The 18,757-nt window shown below is 45.0% G+C and overlaps 1 protein-coding gene across 2 annotated transcripts in view; it reads left to right on the top strand.

The window, feature by feature from the left end:
* The window catches only part of LOC137023029 (reelin-like), an 87,294-nt gene that overhangs the window by 51,116 nt on the left and 17,421 nt on the right, over positions 1–18,757 (top strand). For both annotated transcript variants that reach the window (XM_067389555.1, XM_067389556.1), the window contains exons 15-48: positions 1,476–1,604; positions 1,686–1,795; positions 2,405–2,471; positions 2,558–2,791; positions 2,887–3,048; positions 3,137–3,373; positions 3,907–4,099; positions 4,350–4,462; positions 4,986–5,123; positions 5,552–5,738; positions 5,973–6,178; positions 6,375–6,546; positions 6,624–6,830; positions 7,106–7,341; positions 7,466–7,623; positions 7,726–7,939; positions 8,040–8,116; positions 8,417–8,575; positions 8,858–9,052; positions 10,679–10,952; positions 11,179–11,319; positions 11,399–11,576; positions 11,830–11,914; positions 12,006–12,188; positions 12,673–12,841; positions 13,009–13,111; positions 14,355–14,581; positions 14,936–15,159; positions 15,915–16,065; positions 16,146–16,404; positions 16,494–16,743; positions 16,826–16,994; positions 17,192–17,332; positions 17,403–17,580. In XM_067389555.1, the coding sequence (XP_067245656.1) occupies positions 1,476–1,604; positions 1,686–1,795; positions 2,405–2,471; positions 2,558–2,791; positions 2,887–3,048; positions 3,137–3,373; positions 3,907–4,099; positions 4,350–4,462; positions 4,986–5,123; positions 5,552–5,738; positions 5,973–6,178; positions 6,375–6,546; positions 6,624–6,830; positions 7,106–7,341; positions 7,466–7,623; positions 7,726–7,939; positions 8,040–8,116; positions 8,417–8,575; positions 8,858–9,052; positions 10,679–10,952; positions 11,179–11,319; positions 11,399–11,576; positions 11,830–11,914; positions 12,006–12,188; positions 12,673–12,841; positions 13,009–13,111; positions 14,355–14,581; positions 14,936–15,159; positions 15,915–16,065; positions 16,146–16,404; positions 16,494–16,743; positions 16,826–16,994; positions 17,192–17,332; positions 17,403–17,580 (5,926 nt within the window). The remainder of the gene's footprint in view (positions 1–1,475; positions 1,605–1,685; positions 1,796–2,404; positions 2,472–2,557; positions 2,792–2,886; positions 3,049–3,136; positions 3,374–3,906; positions 4,100–4,349; positions 4,463–4,985; positions 5,124–5,551; positions 5,739–5,972; positions 6,179–6,374; positions 6,547–6,623; positions 6,831–7,105; positions 7,342–7,465; positions 7,624–7,725; positions 7,940–8,039; positions 8,117–8,416; positions 8,576–8,857; positions 9,053–10,678; positions 10,953–11,178; positions 11,320–11,398; positions 11,577–11,829; positions 11,915–12,005; positions 12,189–12,672; positions 12,842–13,008; positions 13,112–14,354; positions 14,582–14,935; positions 15,160–15,914; positions 16,066–16,145; positions 16,405–16,493; positions 16,744–16,825; positions 16,995–17,191; positions 17,333–17,402; positions 17,581–18,757) is intronic.

Raw genomic sequence — 18,757 nt, forward strand, 5'->3', positions numbered from 1 at the left:
TATAGAGTAGAAGAGAATAGATTAGAACAGAACACAATAGATTAGAACAGAATAGAAAAGAATAGAAAGAACAGAACAGAAAACAGTAGAATAGAACGGTATAGAGTAGAATAGAATACAATAGAAAAAAACTAGAATAGAAGAGAATAGAATAGAACAGAACACAATAGATTAGAACAGAATAGAAAAGAATAGAAAGAACAGAACAGAATACAGTAGAATAGAACGGTACAGAGTAGAATAGAAAAACTAGAATAGAACAGAAAAGAATATAACAGAACAGAACACAATAGAGTAGAACAGAATAGAAGAGAATAGAATAGAATGGTATAGAGTAGAAGAGAATAGAATAGAAGAGAACACAATAGATTAGAACAGAATAGAAAAGAATAGAATAGAACAGAACAGAATACAGTAGAATAGAACAATATAGAGTAGAATAGAATACAATAGAAAAAACTAGAATAGAAGAGAATAGAATAGAACAGAATACAATAGATTAGAACATAATAGAAAATAATAGAAAGAACAGAACAGAACACAGTACAATAGAACGGTATAGAGTAGAATAGAATAAAATAGAATAGAAAAACTAGAATAGAACAGAAAAGAATAGAATAGAAGAGAATAGAAAAGAAAAGAATACTGTAAAATAGAACGGTATAGAGTAGAATTTAATAGAATAGAATAGATCAGAACAGAAAAGAAAGGAAAATAACAGAATAGAAAAGAATAGAATATAATAGAACAGAATAGAACAGAACAGAATACAGTAGAATATAACACAACAGAATAGAACAGAATAGAACAGAACACAATATAATTTGATTGAATTGAATAGAACAGGGCAGAACAGAATAGAAAAGAATAGAACAGAACACAGTAGAATAGAATTGAATAGAACAGTGCAGAACAGAATAGAAAAGAATATAATAGAACAGAACAGTAGAATAGAACAGAATAGAATATAAAAGAACAGAACAGAATAGAACAGAACATCATACAGTAGAAAAGAACAAAACAATACAACAGAATAGAACATAACGGCACAGAATAGAATAGATAAGAATAATACAGAATAGAATATAAATGAACAGAACAGAATAGAACATAATAAAGTAGAACAGAAACGAATAGAAAAGAACAGAACAGAATAGAACAGAACATCATACAGTAGAAAAGAACAAAACAATACAACAGAATAGAACATAACGGCACAGAATAGAATAGATAAGAATAATACAGAATAGAATATAAAAGAACAGAACAGAATAGAACAGAACATAATAAAGTAGAACAGAAACGAATAGAAAAGAACAGAACAGAATAGAATAGAATAGAACTTTGCAGGAATGGTGTAAGTTGTTGTGTGTGTGGCAGTGATTAGGGTCAGGGTCAGTACAGACACAGAGGGTGACTCGAGTCAGGTGCATTAAAGACGACTGTTTCTCCTTCTTCATCCGTGAAACTCACAGCATCAATCTGGAGTTCTCATCGAATCACGGGCGCTCCTGGTCACTCCTGCACACCGAGTGTCTCCCTGAGCTGTGTGCCGGCTCACATCTGCCCCACAGCAGCATCTACTCCTCAGAGAACTACAGCGGGTCAGTGCCTGCGACTGCTCATGAATCTGACCTGTGTCTGTTATCACGACAGCACGGTTTAACCTCACTGTGTGTCTGTAGATGGACCAGGATCACCATTCCTCTGCCCAACGCCGCGCTGACCGAAAGCACTCGCTTCCGCTGGAGACAGACCGCTGTGGGAACCAGCAACATGTGGGCCATCGACAACGGTACGAGCCAGTCCTACACTGCTCACGATTACTGCTGGAGAACGGATGATTATGACACTTACCCAGGGAACAGGGAACGTTCTCAGAACGTTCTGGCAAAGTTATGAACAAATGTAACGTTAATAGAACATTTGTTCAAAGTTATCTGGTCTTTAATAATGTTTTCAAAACGTTAGCATGAAAACGTTATTCATAGAATGTTTTTGATGAAATGTTTCAGTTGGACATTCGACTAACGTTTTTTAAATGCTACTAGTTTCAGAACGTTCAGAGAACATTCAAAAGTAACGTTCCCATAATGTTTGTGAAATGATACAATGTTCCACATAAACAAGAAAAGTTTTTTTAAAGCATTTAAAAATTGGATGTTTTGAACATTCAGAGAACGTTCAGAAGTAATGTTTCCGTAACTACTTTAAAAACATTTTCAGTTATTCAAATTATAATCAGTGCCAGTGATGATGATGTGGTTTAATTGTGTTGTGCATGTTTATGGTTACAATGTAACATTCATCCTTTTGACATGAAGGAATGTCCCTCAAATCAGTCTTTTAATGTTTGGATATTTTAATTGACAGACACTATTCACTCTTGTTGTGTGTGTTCCAGTGTATATCGGGCCGTCCTGTTTGCGCTTCTGCTCCGGTAGAGGACACTGTTCGCGCACGGGCTGCAAGTACGAGTATTCTTCAGTCGAAACACTCTTTAGACTGAGAAACAGCAACACCTTACTGGAAAGTGTGTGTTTTCACATCTCTTCAGGTGCGACCCAGGTTTCAGCGGTCCTGCGTGTGAGCTGGCGTCTCAGACCTTCCCTGCGTTTCTGTCCGAGAGTTTCTCCAGCGTGAGGCTGTCGTCCTATCACAGCTTCTCCTCGCTGCGCGGGGCAGAGGTCAGCTTCGCCTGCGGGGTTCTGGCCAGTGGGAAAGCGCTGGTGTTCAACAGAGACAGTAGAAGACACATCGTTACAACACCACTGGACAGCTCACAGGCCAGGTACACTCACACACACACTCTCACACACACACACACACACACACACACACACTGCAGGTGTTTCACGTTCAGTGTTCTGTGTTCGTCTCTCTCAGGTATCTTCAGTTCACGCTCAGACTGGGCAGCCGCAGCACCTCCAGCTCGTGTCCAGCTCCGGATCAGCCGGGCGAAGGTGTGCTGCTGCATTACTCCTCAGATAACGGCATCACCTGGACGCTGCTGCAGCATTACTCTTATCAGGGCTTCCATGAGCCCAGGTGCGTCATACTGAACACACTGCTTCAACACAGAATCAATGATACAAACTTCAAATATGAAATTCACTTTTGGACTCTTTTCTCTCAGGATTGTGTCTGTGGAGCTTCCTCCCGGGGCCCGTAAGTTCGGGGTCCAGTTCCGCTGGTGGCAGCCATACCACTCGGGCCGTGGACAGGACGTCTGGGCTGTGGATGAGATCAGCATGACCTCTGTCCTCTTCAACATCATCAGCCTGGACTTCAGTAATGTGTTAGATGTGACGCAGAGCCTGGGCTTCTATCTGGGGAACGTGCAGCCGTACTGTCAGCACGACTGGACTCTCAGGTACTGCTAAACCTGCAATACGCTGACTTTATTCACATTCACAACAGTCATTTTAGCCAGGGGTTTTCAATCACAGGATGCGAAATATCATCATGATCCCCATCCTAAAATATAAAAGGCAACTACTTTCATGTAGGTTCAGTGGGGTTCTCTGTGGAACTCTAGGGTTCTTGAGTCCAACTCATAAATTAAGGCTTAATTAATGTAAATAATAAAAAAAAAACTTCTTAACTCTTCTAATGAACATTTATGAGCTCAGCCGTATCCATGCAGCGACATCATATCCTGCCCGACTACTGACGCCACGTCACCAAGAACATAGAAGCACAAATCGAGCTCCGTTTCAGACCTGAAGTTTGTCAGCATTTGCCAGACGAGCAAAGGAACGGAAAATTGCTTCTGTATGCAGAGCAAAAACAGGCAGAATATTTCTGCAATTAATAATGCATTGATATCCAAACAGTACCAGCACTTCCCTTCGGGGCCCGATCCGAATGACAGCGAAAGCCACAATGATGTAAATATTTGCTCAGTTTCTCAGGCGATCATGGCTCGGCCTCCAGTATTCGTTATGTGGAAACACAGTCCATGCAGATCGGCGCGTCCTACATGATCCAGTTCTCTCTGGTCATGGGCTGCGGACGGGAGCCTTCGCCGCACATCGACACGCAGGTCCGGCTGGAGTTTTCCACCAATCACGGCTTGACTTGGCATCTTGTCAAAGAGGTGAGGACACATATATATCCTCTAAAGCACCAGACCTAAACACACCGTGGGGTTACCATGTTTTTGTGATAAGAAGTAAATACCTTGATAATCACTGGTTACGGTACAGTCTTTGTTCCTTCTTGTAAGGACTGGAGAACAATTATAACTCAGATTATAGATTATTCTTTGAGAAAACACAGTTTGTAGTTTTTCTGGGCCGCTCCATCAGGGGGTTTCAGGTGTGTTTTCTCATGGTTTGTTGGTGTAGGCCTGTCTGCCAGGCATGCCGAGCTGCTCCGAGTTCACGGCCTCCAGCGTCTATCATCCGTCTGAGTTCACAGACTGGAGACGGATCACGCTTCCTCTGCCTTACAAGACCTGGTAAGATACAAACCGAGTTAAACTGAGCTTTAACTTTACTACCTTTGCTTTAATTCACGGATTCCTGTGAGATTATTAAATGTTACCTCAAGGAGGACCAATTCTGCTCTTTTCCTGCAAACACTTTATTTTGATGCTCCTCAACAGACATTCTGCTGACTATAAGTAACTTTACAAGTACAGGTGAACTTATTCTACTAACCCAAACCCTAAACTAACAGTCTACTAATAATGAGAGTTAGTTAACATGTAGTTACAAAGTTACTTATAGTCAGTAGAATGTCTACAGTGGACTATCAGAATAAAGTGTAACCGTTTTTCTTTTTTCAATGATTTGACTTTAATTAAAGATTAGGTTTTTGTGAATATTTTGAATGAAGGACCCAGAGGCCTGTTTTGCTCATATTGATCACTGTATAGGGAGGAATGATGGGATTTTTCCAGTGTTCGTGTCTCTTCATCGGATCATGTTAATTTGCAGTGTTTTCTTGTCATGTCTCACTCTGGTTTCATGCTGTTTCAGGTCGAGTGCGACACGTTTCCGATGGATCCAGAACTACTACCAGGAGCAGGATGAGTGGGCGCTGGATGACATTTACATCGGGCAGCAGTGTCCGCAGATGTGCCGTGGACACGGCTGGTGCGATCACGGACACTGCAGGTCAGAGACAGACACAAATTCAGCTTTGATCACAGGAATAAATTAAATTAAATGAAGAGTTCAGATGCAAAAGCTGCTAAACGCCACCTCCATGATATTGAGCGAATGCTCTCTGCATATAGTATAGCCTACATTCATCAAATACTTTCGCTTCAAATCCGCTAAATCCCAGCGTCAGCCCAGTTCGACGGCAGAAACCGCTAAACGCCACTGCCCTTTGTAAGCAAAAGCCTCTAAGTCCTCAGAAGAACCAATCAGAAGACGTGAATCGAAACATAAGATTTCAAGATGAATGCCGGCTTTCCATTGCCGAGCTGCAAGTTTTATCATCGTCACTTAATGTCTTACACAGTGTAAAGAACAGGAAGAGTTTTGAGGATGTTTTTGCTGGACGAGCAGCTGAAGCTCATCGTCTGCTCTGCTCACAGGTGTGATGAAGGCTTCACGGGATCAGACTGCCAGCCCTTCAACACTCTGGCCTCCAGTGTGCTCTCAGACTTCGAGTCGCAGGAAACCCTGATGTCAGCTTGGCAGGAAGTGACCGGAGGCGAGATCGTGCTGCCCGACCAGGGCTGTGGCGTGGTTTCCTCGGGATCCTCTCTGTACTTCAGTAAGGTGCGATTACAGTCGTCATACTCACAGAAAAAGGGTCCAACTAAAACATTTCAGAAAAAACCTTCCATGAACGATGTATAAATAACATTTTGAGAGCATTATGAAAGACCAGATAACTTTGAGAGAACGTTCTGAGAACGTTCCCTGTGAACTGGGAACACATTTGATCATTATTCAGATGACATTCAGGTCTGTGGTCACTGATATTGTGCTGCTGTACGTTGGTGTGATCAGGCCGGGCTGCGGCAGCTGGTCAGCTGGGACTTGGACACAGAGTGGGCGGAGTTTGTGCAGTTCTACCTGCGAATGGGCGGAGACGGAGCCGAGTGCAATCAGGCGGACAGCAGGGAGGAGGGTCTTCTGCTGCAGTACAGCAACGATGGAGGAATCAGCTGGGGTCTGATCGCTGAGATGTACTTCACTGACTTCACCAGACCGCGGTGAGAGGACTAATACATTCACATTTAATTGTGCCAGGAAAAATCACCTTCTGTGTGACTGGCCCTAAAATTCACTGCAACTAGTTATTTAATCTAAACTGCTGATATATTTCTAGAATGAAGAGTATCAAGTGTCCACTTGTGTTTAGCATCTTTATATGAGTGTTTGTGAGCGGATGACATTGTTTGTCCACAGATTTGTTCATTATGAACTTCCTCTGGCCTCTAAAACGCCCTGCACCCGTTTCCGCTGGTGGCAGCCGCTCCACTCCGGCGAGGGCTACGATCAGTGGGCCATCGATGACGTGATCATCCTGTCTGAGCGAGAGAAGCATGTCATCCCGATGGCCGATCCCACGCTTCCTCAGGTGAGATTCTCTTCACAGATGATCCTACTGCCGTGTTCATGAAGAGACGAGAGAGAAACTCTGGTGTCTCCCTGCAGAACTTCTATGAGAAACCGGCTTTTGATCATCCGCTCAACCAGATGAGCGTGTGGCTGATGCTGGGAAACGAAGGAATGGACAAGGACCGTAACGGCAGTTTCTGTGCTCCCACACCCTCGGCCATAGTGTTCGGACGATCGGACGGCGACCGTATGGCGGTGACCAGAGACCTGTCTCTCCGTCCGGGATACACACTGCAGTTCAAGGTACTGATGTAAGGCTACGTGCAGGAAGTCTTAATTCACACACACAAACACACATGTGCTGAGATTCAGATATGATAATGAGCGTCTGGTTTCTGACCAATCACAGCAGAGCAACTCTCAGAAAGGCAGGGTTTAGAGAGACTGAATCCTTGATCGAAGAGTTTCAGACACTGAGAGAAAAGAGCTGATGCTGCAGTGGATATTATGAGAACATTAAAGTGTTTATGATCTTGGATGAATGTAAATGTGTAACCTGTGCTGTGTTTCTCCTTCAGCTGAACATCGGCTGTGAGTCGGTCTTCAGCGCGTCTGCGCCCGTCCTGCTCCAGTACTCTCATGACGCGGGCCGCACGTGGGCTCTGGTGCGCGAGGGCTGTTACCCAGCATCCCCTGGGGCCAGCAGCTGTGAGGGGAGCGGCCGTGAACTCAGAGAGCCCACGGTTTACAACACAGGAGACTACGAGCGCTGGACCAGAATCACTGTTGTGCTCCCACGAAATGTGGCTGCCAGGTAACTGGACACTGGGATGGTTCCCAAGAGACCAAAGACCAAAAAACTAAGCAAGAAAAACATTGTTTGCAGTGCAGGGGTTGATTTTAGCCACAGTTTTGATGAGCTCATCTGTCATTTTCAGCAAGACGCGCTTCCGCTGGTTCCAGGAGAGCAGTGTCTATCGGGACGCCCCTGCGTTCGCCCTGGACGGCGTCTACATCTCTGAGCCCTGTCCCAATCACTGTGGAGGTCATGGAGACTGTATCTCAGGCGTCTGCTTCTGCGACATGGGGTACACAGGTAACGCTCGCATTCACACTGGTTTGTGTAGACTAGCCACTGATGACCAGAGTCAGGTCAGGATCTTCCGCTCTGTGTGATGTTATGTGTGTTTGTGTTCAGTCGAGATGGATCGGTCGAGCTGCGTCCCGTCTGCACCGAGTCCCACTGAACTCTCGGAGGACTTCGAGGGGAAGCTGAGCTCACTGTGGCAGAGCCTGAGCGGAGGACAGATCGGTGACGGCTGCGGGACCATCAGTGAAGGCAAAGCGCTGTACTTCAGCAGCCTGGGCCGACGAGAGGCTCGCACCGCGCCGCTGGACACCACCAACACTCGGTCCGTGCCACGACTCAAACTGTGAAGCTTCAGACTGTCATCATTTTTTGTTTCTCTACTTACAACCTGCTGTCTTTGTCTGTTTTCTCCTTCTGCACAGTCTGGTTCAGTTCTACATTCGGATTGGAGGGAAAAACATGGGCTCCACCTGCACTCGACCCCGTTCCCGAAATGAAGGTGAATGTGGAGATCATATCATACCAATATGATCTCATGTGAAAATGCAACTATGTTACGAGGGGGCGGTTTCGTATAAAATCGTATGATATGAAATGTACAGAAACGTTAAATAATCCCACTCCTAAAAATACTTGAGCAGATTGTATAAAAATGTATGACTGCACAAATTCATACGAATTAGCCAAAAATTCATCAGTTTTCATGAGATTGTGTTGGTCGGCTGAATGAGGCGATCATGCATGAAGCTTGTTTCTTTTCCTCATTTTCTCAGTTAGTCTGCTTATATCTCTTTGTCAGGTGTGATTGTCCAGTTTTCCATAAACAACGGCGTGCAGTGGCAGCTCTTACGAGAGTTGGACTTTGGCTCGTTCCTGGAGCCTCAGGTGGTCACCATCGAGCTTCCGCCCGCAGCAAAGACGCCCCACACCGTGTTCCGCTGGTGGCAGCCGCAGCAGGGTGAGAACCGTTATGATGTGACCAAGTACAACATGTTCCCATTTGTGTCAAGTTTAGGCTTACAACCTGGGTTAGGTGCGTCCACAACAGTGTTATCAACTATCATTTTCCTCTGATTTTAGGGATAAGTTATGGGTAGGGTTAGGTTTAGGGGTTGGGAAAAGGTTAGGAAAGGATAGGAATGTTGTTCCAGGATCAAAAAATATGTTGATCCAGGAACATGTCTTACTTGGCAAAATCACGGTGACGGAACAGTAATGTCATATATCTCTCCTTTCTCAGGGAAACACTCGGCCCAGTGGGGCCTGGATAATATTCTGATCGGAATGAACGACAGCGCCAGAAGTGGATTCTTTGACACGTTTGATGGCACTTCTCCCTTAAGACACAACTGGTATCGAGTTGTAGGCGGAGAGGTGACCGCAGACTGCCTGAGCCGAGACTCGGTGCTGAACTTCAACTCTGAGCTCATGGACAGTGAGTTTCTGTTAAGATATCGCCAATCTCATGTATGAGTTTTCATTCATCATTTAGACATTTAAATGAGCATTTTCATCTGGATAGCCATGTCCATTTTCAGGCCTTCCCACTCTGATCTCTGATCATAACCCTTCTTTTTTCCATTGAGCTTTTCTCTTTTTATAATGTCTCTCAGCCATCTCTCTTTCTACAGTCTTCACATCTCACTCTCACTCACTCTCTCTCCTCCCCATCATGAGTGGACACGCCCCTAAAGCTGATTGGCTCACTCTCCTCCCCATCATGAGTAGACACGCCCCCTACTGCTAATTAGCTCACTCTCTTCCCCATCATGAGTAGACACGCCCCCTACTGCTAATTAGGTCACTGTCTCCTCCCCATCATGAGTAGACACGCCCCCTACTGCTAATTAGCTCACTCTCTTCCCCATCATGAGTAGACACGCCCCCTACTGCTAATTAGCTCACTCTCTCCTCCCCATCATGAGTAGACACGCCCCCTACTGCTAATTAGCTCACTCTCTCTCTTCCCCATCATGAGTAGACACGCCCCCTACTGCTAATTAGCTCACTCTCTCCTCCCCATCATGAGTAGACACGCCCCCTACTGCTAATTAGCTCACTCTCTCCTCCCCATCATGAGTAGACACGCCCCCTACTGCTAATTAGCTCACTCTCTCCTCCCCATCATGAGTAGACACGCCCCCTACTGCTAATTAGCTCACTCTCTCCTCCCCATCATGAGTAGACACGCCCCCTACTGCTAATTAGCTCACTCTCTTCCCCATCATGAGTAGACACGTCCCCTACTGCTAATTAGCTCACTCTCTCCTCCCAGTCATGAGTAGACACGCCCCCTACTGCTAATTAGCTCACTCTCTCCTCCCCATCATGAGTAGACACGCCCCCTACTGCTAATTAGCTCACTCTCTCCTCCCCATCATGAGTAGACACGCCCCCTACTGCTAATTAGGTCACTCTCTCCTCCCCATCATGAGTAGACACGCCCCCTACTGCTAATTAGCTCACTCTCTCTCTTCCCCATCATGAGTAGACACGCCCCCTACTGCTAATTAGCTCACTCTCTCCTCCCCATCATGAGTAGACACCCACTAAAGCTGATTGGCTCACTCTCCTCCCCATCATGAGTAGACACGCCCCCTACTGCTAATTAGCTCACTCTCTCCTCCCCATCATGAGTAGACACCCACTAAAGCTGATTGGCTCACTCTCCTCCCCATCATGAGTAGACACGCCCCCTAATGCTGATTAGCTCACTCTCCTCCCCAACATGAGTAAACACGCCCCCTAAAGCTGATTGGCTCACTCTCTCTCCTCCCCATCATGAGTAGACACGCCCCTACTGCTAATTAGCTCAATCTCTCTCCTCCCCATCATGAGTAGACACGCCCCCTAATGCTGATTAGCTCACTCTCCTCCCCAACATGAGTACACACACCCCCTAAAGCTGATTGGCTACAAGTGTGTTGTGCTGCTCAGTCCCATCCACTTTCAGCAGCGTTTCTCAGAGTCACTTACTGCACCTTTAAGCAGACAGTCTGATAATATGATTCTGTAATGAGAGTTATTTGACATGTTGATGCACTGCGCTCTGTCCCGCCAGAGAGGCCGCGTTACGCTGAGAGCTGGGACTTCGAGGTGTCCGGCTCCTCCTTCCTGCAGTTTGATCTGAGCATGGGCTGCAGTAAGGCAGCGTCTCCAGCCCACGGCGTCCGTCTAGAGTTCTCCACCGACTGCGGCCGCCGCTGGACTCTCGTCACGCCCGAGTGTGTGCCGCCCGCCATCGGCTGCTCCGGATACAGCCAGCGGTCGGTGTACAGCTCGCCTCAGTATCTGCAGTGGAGGAGAGTCACTGTGTACCTGCCCAGCGCTGCCATGTACGACTCTTTACACTGTACAGATGATTTTGCACAGTCCCATTCTTGTTTATCACTAAACATTTATACCGCCCTCACTGTATAAACCTTGATATTTTCCTAGGTGACAAGGTACTGCTTATATGCCATAGTGTGTCCAAAAAGCTTTACAGTCATGTCATGCTACTTTCTTAGTGTGCTCTATTCTCATGTTCCGATACTAAACCCTTTCTTCCGATTCCTGTAGTTCTCCTAGAACGAGGTTCCGCTGGATTCAGCCGGTTTTTGCTCCCGGAGCCGATGGCTGGACGCTGGACAATGTGCTGCTGACGCCCGGCTGCCCGTGGATGTGCTCCGGACACGGCCTGTGTGACAGCGGACACTGCGTGTGAGTCTCGACACCAGCTGGTAACCTCAAACGCTCCTCAGAGATCCTGCAGTTACAGTGGCTTCTCTCTCTCACGCAGCTGTGACAAGGGCTTCGGCGGGGCTCACTGCGTGCCTCTGGTCGCTTTGCCGTCCGTTCTGAAGGAGGACTTCAATGAGAACCTGAAGTCAGATATCTGGCCGGAGGTGTACGGGGCAGAGCGGGGAACGCTGAGCGGAGAGCCTCTGAAATCAGGAACGGCTCTCATCTTCAAAGGCGTGAGTATAGTGTCATGCCTTATGCATCAAATATATGTCATAAAATATTGAGCTTGAGCATTTATAGTGACAGACGACTAACTGCTGGTTTCTTTTAAAGAAACCTAATGTAAAGTGTGACCGAACCACTTGTGTCTAGCATTCATTTAACATAGTAGAACTGTAGATCAAAACATTTATGGAACCTCTAGGGTTTCGTCAGTATATCAGCAAGTTTCGTTTTCCTCCGGATGACTGTCCTCTTCTCCTGCAGGAGGGACTGCGGATGCTGGTTTCAACAGATCTGGACTGCACAAACACCATGTACATCCAGTTTTCATTCAAGTTCATAACTAAGGGTGAGTGTGGCGTTAAGCGTGTTCGATCTGCAGGCTTTCTGCTGGTCTGCTGTTGGTTGTAAACACATGTTGTGTGTGTTTGTGTGCGCAGGCGTGCCCGAGCGCTCTCACTCCGTGCTGCTGCAGTATTCAGTGAATGGAGGGATTAGCTGGCTGCTTATAGACGAGTTTTATTTCCCCACTTCCACAGACACACTGTTTGTTCACATGTCTTTGCCTCCCAGTGCGCAGACGAACGCTACACGGTTTCGATTGTGGCAGCCGTACAACAGCGGTAAGAAACACAGACACCTCACTCACACAATCACAAGTGTCATATGGAGATGAGATCGTGACACAGAAGAGTAGTGTGCTGCTTTTACACTTTAAAAAGGAACTTGATGTTGTTTTTGTTGTTTAGTTTATTGTTGCAGCTCCTCTCTTCCCAGTCTGTCAGTAACGCTCTGTTTAGTTCCTGTCTCTATGAAGCCCCTCCTTCTGAAAAGCACAATGTGCTCTGATTGGTCGGCTGGAGCAGTGTGTTGTGATTGGTGTTTGGGAAATGCCCCGCCCCTTACCATAACCGCCAGTTTCAACACACTACTAACTAACTCAACCAGGCCCCGCCCCTTTATTCTGCGCATGAATTATTTAAATGAGGAATATTGTGAAGAAACTCAGTTCAGAAACACTGATATGGAGAAGAACTCCTGCTGGAGGAACTTTTTGGAGGATGTTTTTCTCGTTGTTCTGATTCTTCAATCTCTTGAATTCTTCAGGTAAGAAGGAGGAGGTGTGGGTGATTGATGACCTGATCATAGATGGCAACAGCATCAATAATTTGCCGGTTATATTGGAGAGCTTTGAGGCTGGACCTCAGGAGGGGAACTGGCTGTTTTATCCTGGAGGAAACACTGGATTCTACTGCCCGTATCAGAGAGGAGGACTGTGAGTATCTCCAGCGTGTTTCCCTCATGTTAACATGCAGTGTAAGACCTCAAGGAGATGAACCGTAGTGACTCGATACACACTGAGTCCAGCTTGTGTCTGAATCTGCTGGTCAAACCTTCCGGTTCAGTGTTGATGGCGTCATGTGACCCTCACTGTGTTTGCAGGGAAGAGGACTCCGCCATGGTGTTCATGTCCAGTGAGTTGGGCGAACACTCGATTACCACGAGAGATATTGATGTCAACGAGAACACCGTCATCCAGTTTGAGGTACGGCTTTCTGAGATCAGCACTGGCATTTAAAAGGCCCTTTTCCCTAAGGGAATGTGCGCCCAAAAATGAAAATTTAATAAATTTGCTCTCCTTCATGTCAAAAAGATATTTTTAATGAAATCTGAGATATTTCTGTGCCTCCATTTAAAGTCTATTCATTCAAATCTCTGACACTTCATTGTAAAGTAAATCCATACACTGAATTTTTTTTTTTTCAATTTTCCAGTAAAAATACACTTTCTTAATATGTTAAGTCATGTTTTCTGAAAAATCTATCAAAATTAATTGAGTTTGTGCTTAAAACAAGAGAAAATATCTGACAATGTGGTCAGAAAAATAATCTTGTTTTCCCTTTAAATTAAGATTTTTTTTCTGACTCCAATGGCAGATATTTTGTCTCACATCATTTTGAAGATTTTTTTCAAAAACAACACTTAATATCTAAAGTAATTTTGCTTCTCTAGTAAATGTATCTTGTACGGACATGACATGCAGTGAAAAAAAATAGTACGCTAAATTGTGCGCACAAATTACTAATTCGCTCCCTTGATTTACTAAAATGTGCGCATGATTTACTATTTCGTTGCCTCGATTTATAAATCATGCATGATCATAAATCATGCAACGGAATAGTAAATCGTGCACACAATTAATTTTTTTTTTCTTGCATGTCATGTGCGGGGCTCCGTAATATCGATTTAAGAATGTTTAGAGATTAGTGCTGGAAAACAAGTCAGAAACTCTGAGGAAGAACTTCAATAATTGTAGTGTATGAATCAAGTCTTCTGAAGAGACATGATCGCTTGATATGATATATATATATATATAGGCTTTTATTCACATACAAAAATTGACCTGCAATTAAACATAAAGCTCATATAATATGATAAACAGAAGCTCAAGCAGGAGAACCAATGAGATCCATTCTCACGCGTCATGCGGCACATTTGAGCTTCTGTTTACCGTATTTGATGTGCTCTATGTACGTTCACTGATTTATGATCTTTATGAATGTTTTGAAGCGTCAGAGTTTTGGGTGAACAAATTTTAAATGAAGGCACAGAAATCTCGTTATCTTCATTTGTGTTTGGAACGACATGATGGTGAGTAATTAATGACAGAATATTCATTTTTGTGTGAACTATAAATATAAATATTTATTATATTGATGGATTGATTATCTGTCCTGCGGTAAGTCTGGGTACAGTGGGAACATCAGTGACTTTGATTCCTGTTCTAGATCAATGTGGGCTGCACAACCGAAAGCTCTTCCCTGAACCCTGTGCGTCTGGAGTTTTCGCGGGACTTCGGAGCCACGTGGCATCTGTTGGTCCCTCTGTGTGCCGGCGGCCCGAGGCTCAGCTCGCTCTGCTCCACTGAACTCCACCCTGCCAGCGTCTACTATCCTGGAACCACGCAGGGCTGGAGAAGAGAAATGATCCACTTCGGCAAGCTGCGGCTGTGTGGGTGAGTGGGACACATAACAAAATTACAACCAATGAAAGTTCTGCTAGCGTTCCCATTGAGAAATTGTTATTTCAGAATGTTCTCTGTCCAGTTTTTAAATGCTTTAAAGATGTTTATGTGAACATTAAAAGAACATTCCTTCATGTTACTTCCAAACATTAGCGGTAACATTTAAATAACGTCCCATGAATGACGTATACATAATGTTTTTGTGATAACGTTTAGAGAACATCAAATAACTTATTAATGTTACTGGAAGAACATTTGTTCATAACCCTGTCAGCTGGGCTGCTGTTTGTTTTGACAGTTGACTGTTGCGTGTTCAGTGTGTGACAGAGCTTCTGTGATTGGCAGATCCGTGCGGTTCCGCTGGTACCAAGGGTTTTATTCCGGCGGCGCGGCTCCGCCCACCTGGGCCCTGGACAGCATCTACATCGGCCCTCAGTGCCAGAACATGTGTAACGGCCATGGCGCGTGTGTTCGAGGCACTCACTGCGACTGTGATCCGGGTTACTCTGGTTCCGACTGCTCCATTCCAGATGTGCCAAACCCAGATTTCCTGAAGGAGGATTTTGAAGGTACAGAAGCAAACAGATGATGTACAGTATGTTGTTACATGACTGTGAGTAACACAATGATATGCATTTCAAACACGTTTATCATAAGTACTGCTGGGGAAGTTACTTTTGAAAGTAATGCGTTACAATATTGCATTACTCTCTAATAAAATAACTAATTCTGTTACTTAATTACTTTTAATAGAAAGTATTATGTTATGTTACACTGGCATTACTTTTTCTCCCCTGGGCTGGGCTTGCTTGTTTGTTTTTAATAGCAAAAAATTAAAAATTAAATTATCAAATGTAAGTGAAATTAATCAGTTTGAAGGAAATGCAAAGTCAGTCAATAAATGGGAAAAAAGTAACATTACTTATTCGAAAATGTAACTCGGGTATTTCATTTTAAACTACTATTACTAGTTACTTGAAAAAAGTAATCTGATTCTGTAACTCATGTTACCCTCAACACTGATTATCATATTTCACACAAAACCCAGAGAACAGGGAACGTTCTGTCGAGGTTCTCTCAAAGTTATGAACAAACGTTCTCTTAATAGAACATTCGCTCAAAGTTATCTGGTCTTTAATAATGTTCTCAAAACGTTAGCACAAAAACATCGTTCATGAAACATATTCGTCAAACATGTTACGTCTGGTTTCACAACGTTCAGAGAACATTCAAAAGTAACAAGAATGATACAATTGAATGTTTCCTTACAGACAGATTGTTTGCAGTGATTCTTTGGGATATATCTGTAATGATTGTCACATAGGTGGAGTTTTGGAGTCTGAACATTTCAAGCTGATGAGTGGAGGAAAACCTTCCAGAAAGTGTGGCATCACCACCAGCGGGAACCACCTGTTCTTCAGTGAGGACGGTCTGCGGATGCTGGAGACTTTGGATCTGGACCTGTCTAATGCTAGGTATTCCACAAACACACGAGATATTCACCAAGAAACGGTTTCTCGCACCATTATTAATGTTGAAACGTGTCCCGGATCAGGTTTATCCAGTTCTTCCTGAGGCTGGGCTGTGGGAAAGCGGCCCCTGATCCGCGCTCCCAGCCGGTGCTCCTGCAGTTCTCCGTGGATGGAGGGCTGAGCTGGGCTCTGCTTCAGGAGTTCCTGTACAGCAACAGCAGTAACCAGGCTCACCTGGTGGCCCTGGAGATCCCTCTGAGAGCGCGGACTCCGGCGACACGCCTGCGCTGGTGGCAGCCGTCTGAGAACGGACACTTCCATAGTCCCTGGGTTATTGATAAAGTAAAGAGCTTTTCCTGCAGCACACTCATTTAAATATGAGGTCGATGTTTATCAGAAGCATGCTGACGTGTGTGTCCGTCTGTGAGCAGCTGGTGGTGGGCGGCAGTGCCAGTGGTTGGGGGCCGCTGGAGGACGACTTCTCCTCCACAAACGGCCGCTCTTGGCTGCTGCACCCCGGCGGCACGCGGATGCCCGTGTGCGGCTCTGACGGCGAAGCCTTCGCCTTCATCGAGAAATCAAACACGCGCTACGGCATCACCACCGACATCAGTCTGGGTCCGGACGCCTTCGTCCAGTTTGATTTCTCTGCCTCCTGCTCGGTCACCTCGTCCTGCTACAGTAGGTCCCTGCGATTCGTTCTGCGTTTGTCACGAGTGGAAGAGCTTTTCTCTGACGGCTGTGTGTGTTCATGTGTCCGCAGCGGTGGAGCTCGAGTACTCTTTGGATCTGGGCCTCACGTGGCTGCCGCTGGTCAGGGATTGTTTACCCACAAGTCCAGATTGCTCTTCTTACACACTGCAGAGGTTGTTGGTGTCTGATACTTACAACAAGTGGGGCAGAATTACTTTACCCATACCACACTACGCCAGGTAAACACACACTTGCACACACATCAGTGACGTCTAACACTGTGTCCTAACCAGATGCGACACAACAAAACCAATCACAAATCACAGCCAATCAGAAGAGAGTGTGGGCGGAGTCTCTCTGCAAACCTCACGTCTGGTTAGGACATAGTTTAAGAAAGAAAACAGTTTTTTTGTGTTGTTTTGTGGCGAATGCTCAGGTCCACAGCCACACGGTTCCGCTGGTTCCAGCCGGCGCCCTTCGATAAGCAGCAGACGTGGGCTCTGGATAACCTGTACATCGGTGACGGCTGTCCTGACATGTGCTCCGGCCGTGGCCGCTGTAGACAGAGCTCCTGTGTGTAAGTCCGTCTCACGCTCACGCTCACGCCTGCAGGACGTCTGCGCTTCCTCACGGCTCTTCTCTTTCAGATGTGACCCGGAGTGGGGAGGCGAGTTCTGCGATGAGCCGCTGGTCTCTCTGCCCGTCCAGCTGAAGGACAGTTTCAGTCGAGCTCCGGCGCTCAATCACTGGCACCTGCTGACCGGCGGCAAGATCAGCAGCGTCTGTGGCGCGGTGGCGTCAGGATCCGCCCTGCACTTCAGCGGGGTAAAGCCCTCATCCCTCAAAGAGTTTCTCACTTTCACACTTCAAATCTCAGTATCTAACAGGGAACGTTCTGGCAAAGTTCTCTCAAAAATATGAACAAACATTCTTCCAGTAACATTAAAGGATTAGTTCACTTTCTAATTAAAATTACCTGATAATTTACTCTCCTCCATGTCATCCAAGATGTTCATGTCTTTCTTTCTTCAATTTTTGAGGAAAACATTCCAGGATTTTCTCCATATAGTGGACTTCACTGGGCTTCAACGGGTTTCAGTGCAGCTTCAAAGAGCTCTACATGATCCCAGACGAGGAATAAGAGTCTCATCTAGAGAAACCATCGGACATTTACAAAAAAAAAAAAAAAAATGTATATGTTTTAACCATAAACGCTCATCTTGAACTAGCTCTCTTCTTCTTCTTTTCTGTCAGAATTCCAGCAGTGTAGAAGCTGCTAAGTGTATTACTGCCCTCCTCAGGTTGAAGTTTGAACTTGCACTAGCATATTGTATATGACAATTTAGTTCAAACTTTGACCTGAGGAGGGCAGTAATACACTAAGCAGCTTCTACACTGCTGGAATTCTAATAGAGAAGAAGAAGAAGAGAGCTAGTTCAAGATGAGCATTTAAGGTTAAAACGTATAAAATTTAGATTTTATTTATTTTTAGAAAATGTCCGATGGTTTCTCTAGATGAGACTCTTATTCCTCGTCTGGGATCATGTAGAGCTCTTTGAAGCTGCACTGAAACTGACATTTGGACCTTCAACCCGTTGAATCCCAGTGAAGTCCACTATATGGAGAAAAATCCTGGAATGATTTCCTCAAAAACCTTCATTTCTTTTCCACTGAAGAAAGAAAGACATGAACATCTTGGATGACATGGAGGAGAGTAAATGATCAAGAAATTTTAATTCGAAAGTGAACTATTCCTTTAATAGAGAGTTATCTGGTGTTTTATAATGTTCTCGAAATGTTTGCACAAAAACATTATTTATACATCGTTCGTCTAGCGTTTTTTAAATATTACTACTGGTTTCAGAACATTCAGAAATAACGTTTTCATAACTTAATGTGAAGGTTTTTTGAGCATATTTGTGTCAGCTGGGTCATGAAGTGAGAATATGACCAAGATGAAAACTAAAAACAAAGTCAGTGACTTCATAATATTCCCGCTCCC

This window comes from Chanodichthys erythropterus, chromosome 7 (assembly GCF_024489055.1).
Source record: "Chanodichthys erythropterus isolate Z2021 chromosome 7, ASM2448905v1, whole genome shotgun sequence".
Lineage (NCBI taxonomy): Eukaryota > Metazoa > Chordata > Actinopteri > Cypriniformes > Xenocyprididae > Chanodichthys > Chanodichthys erythropterus.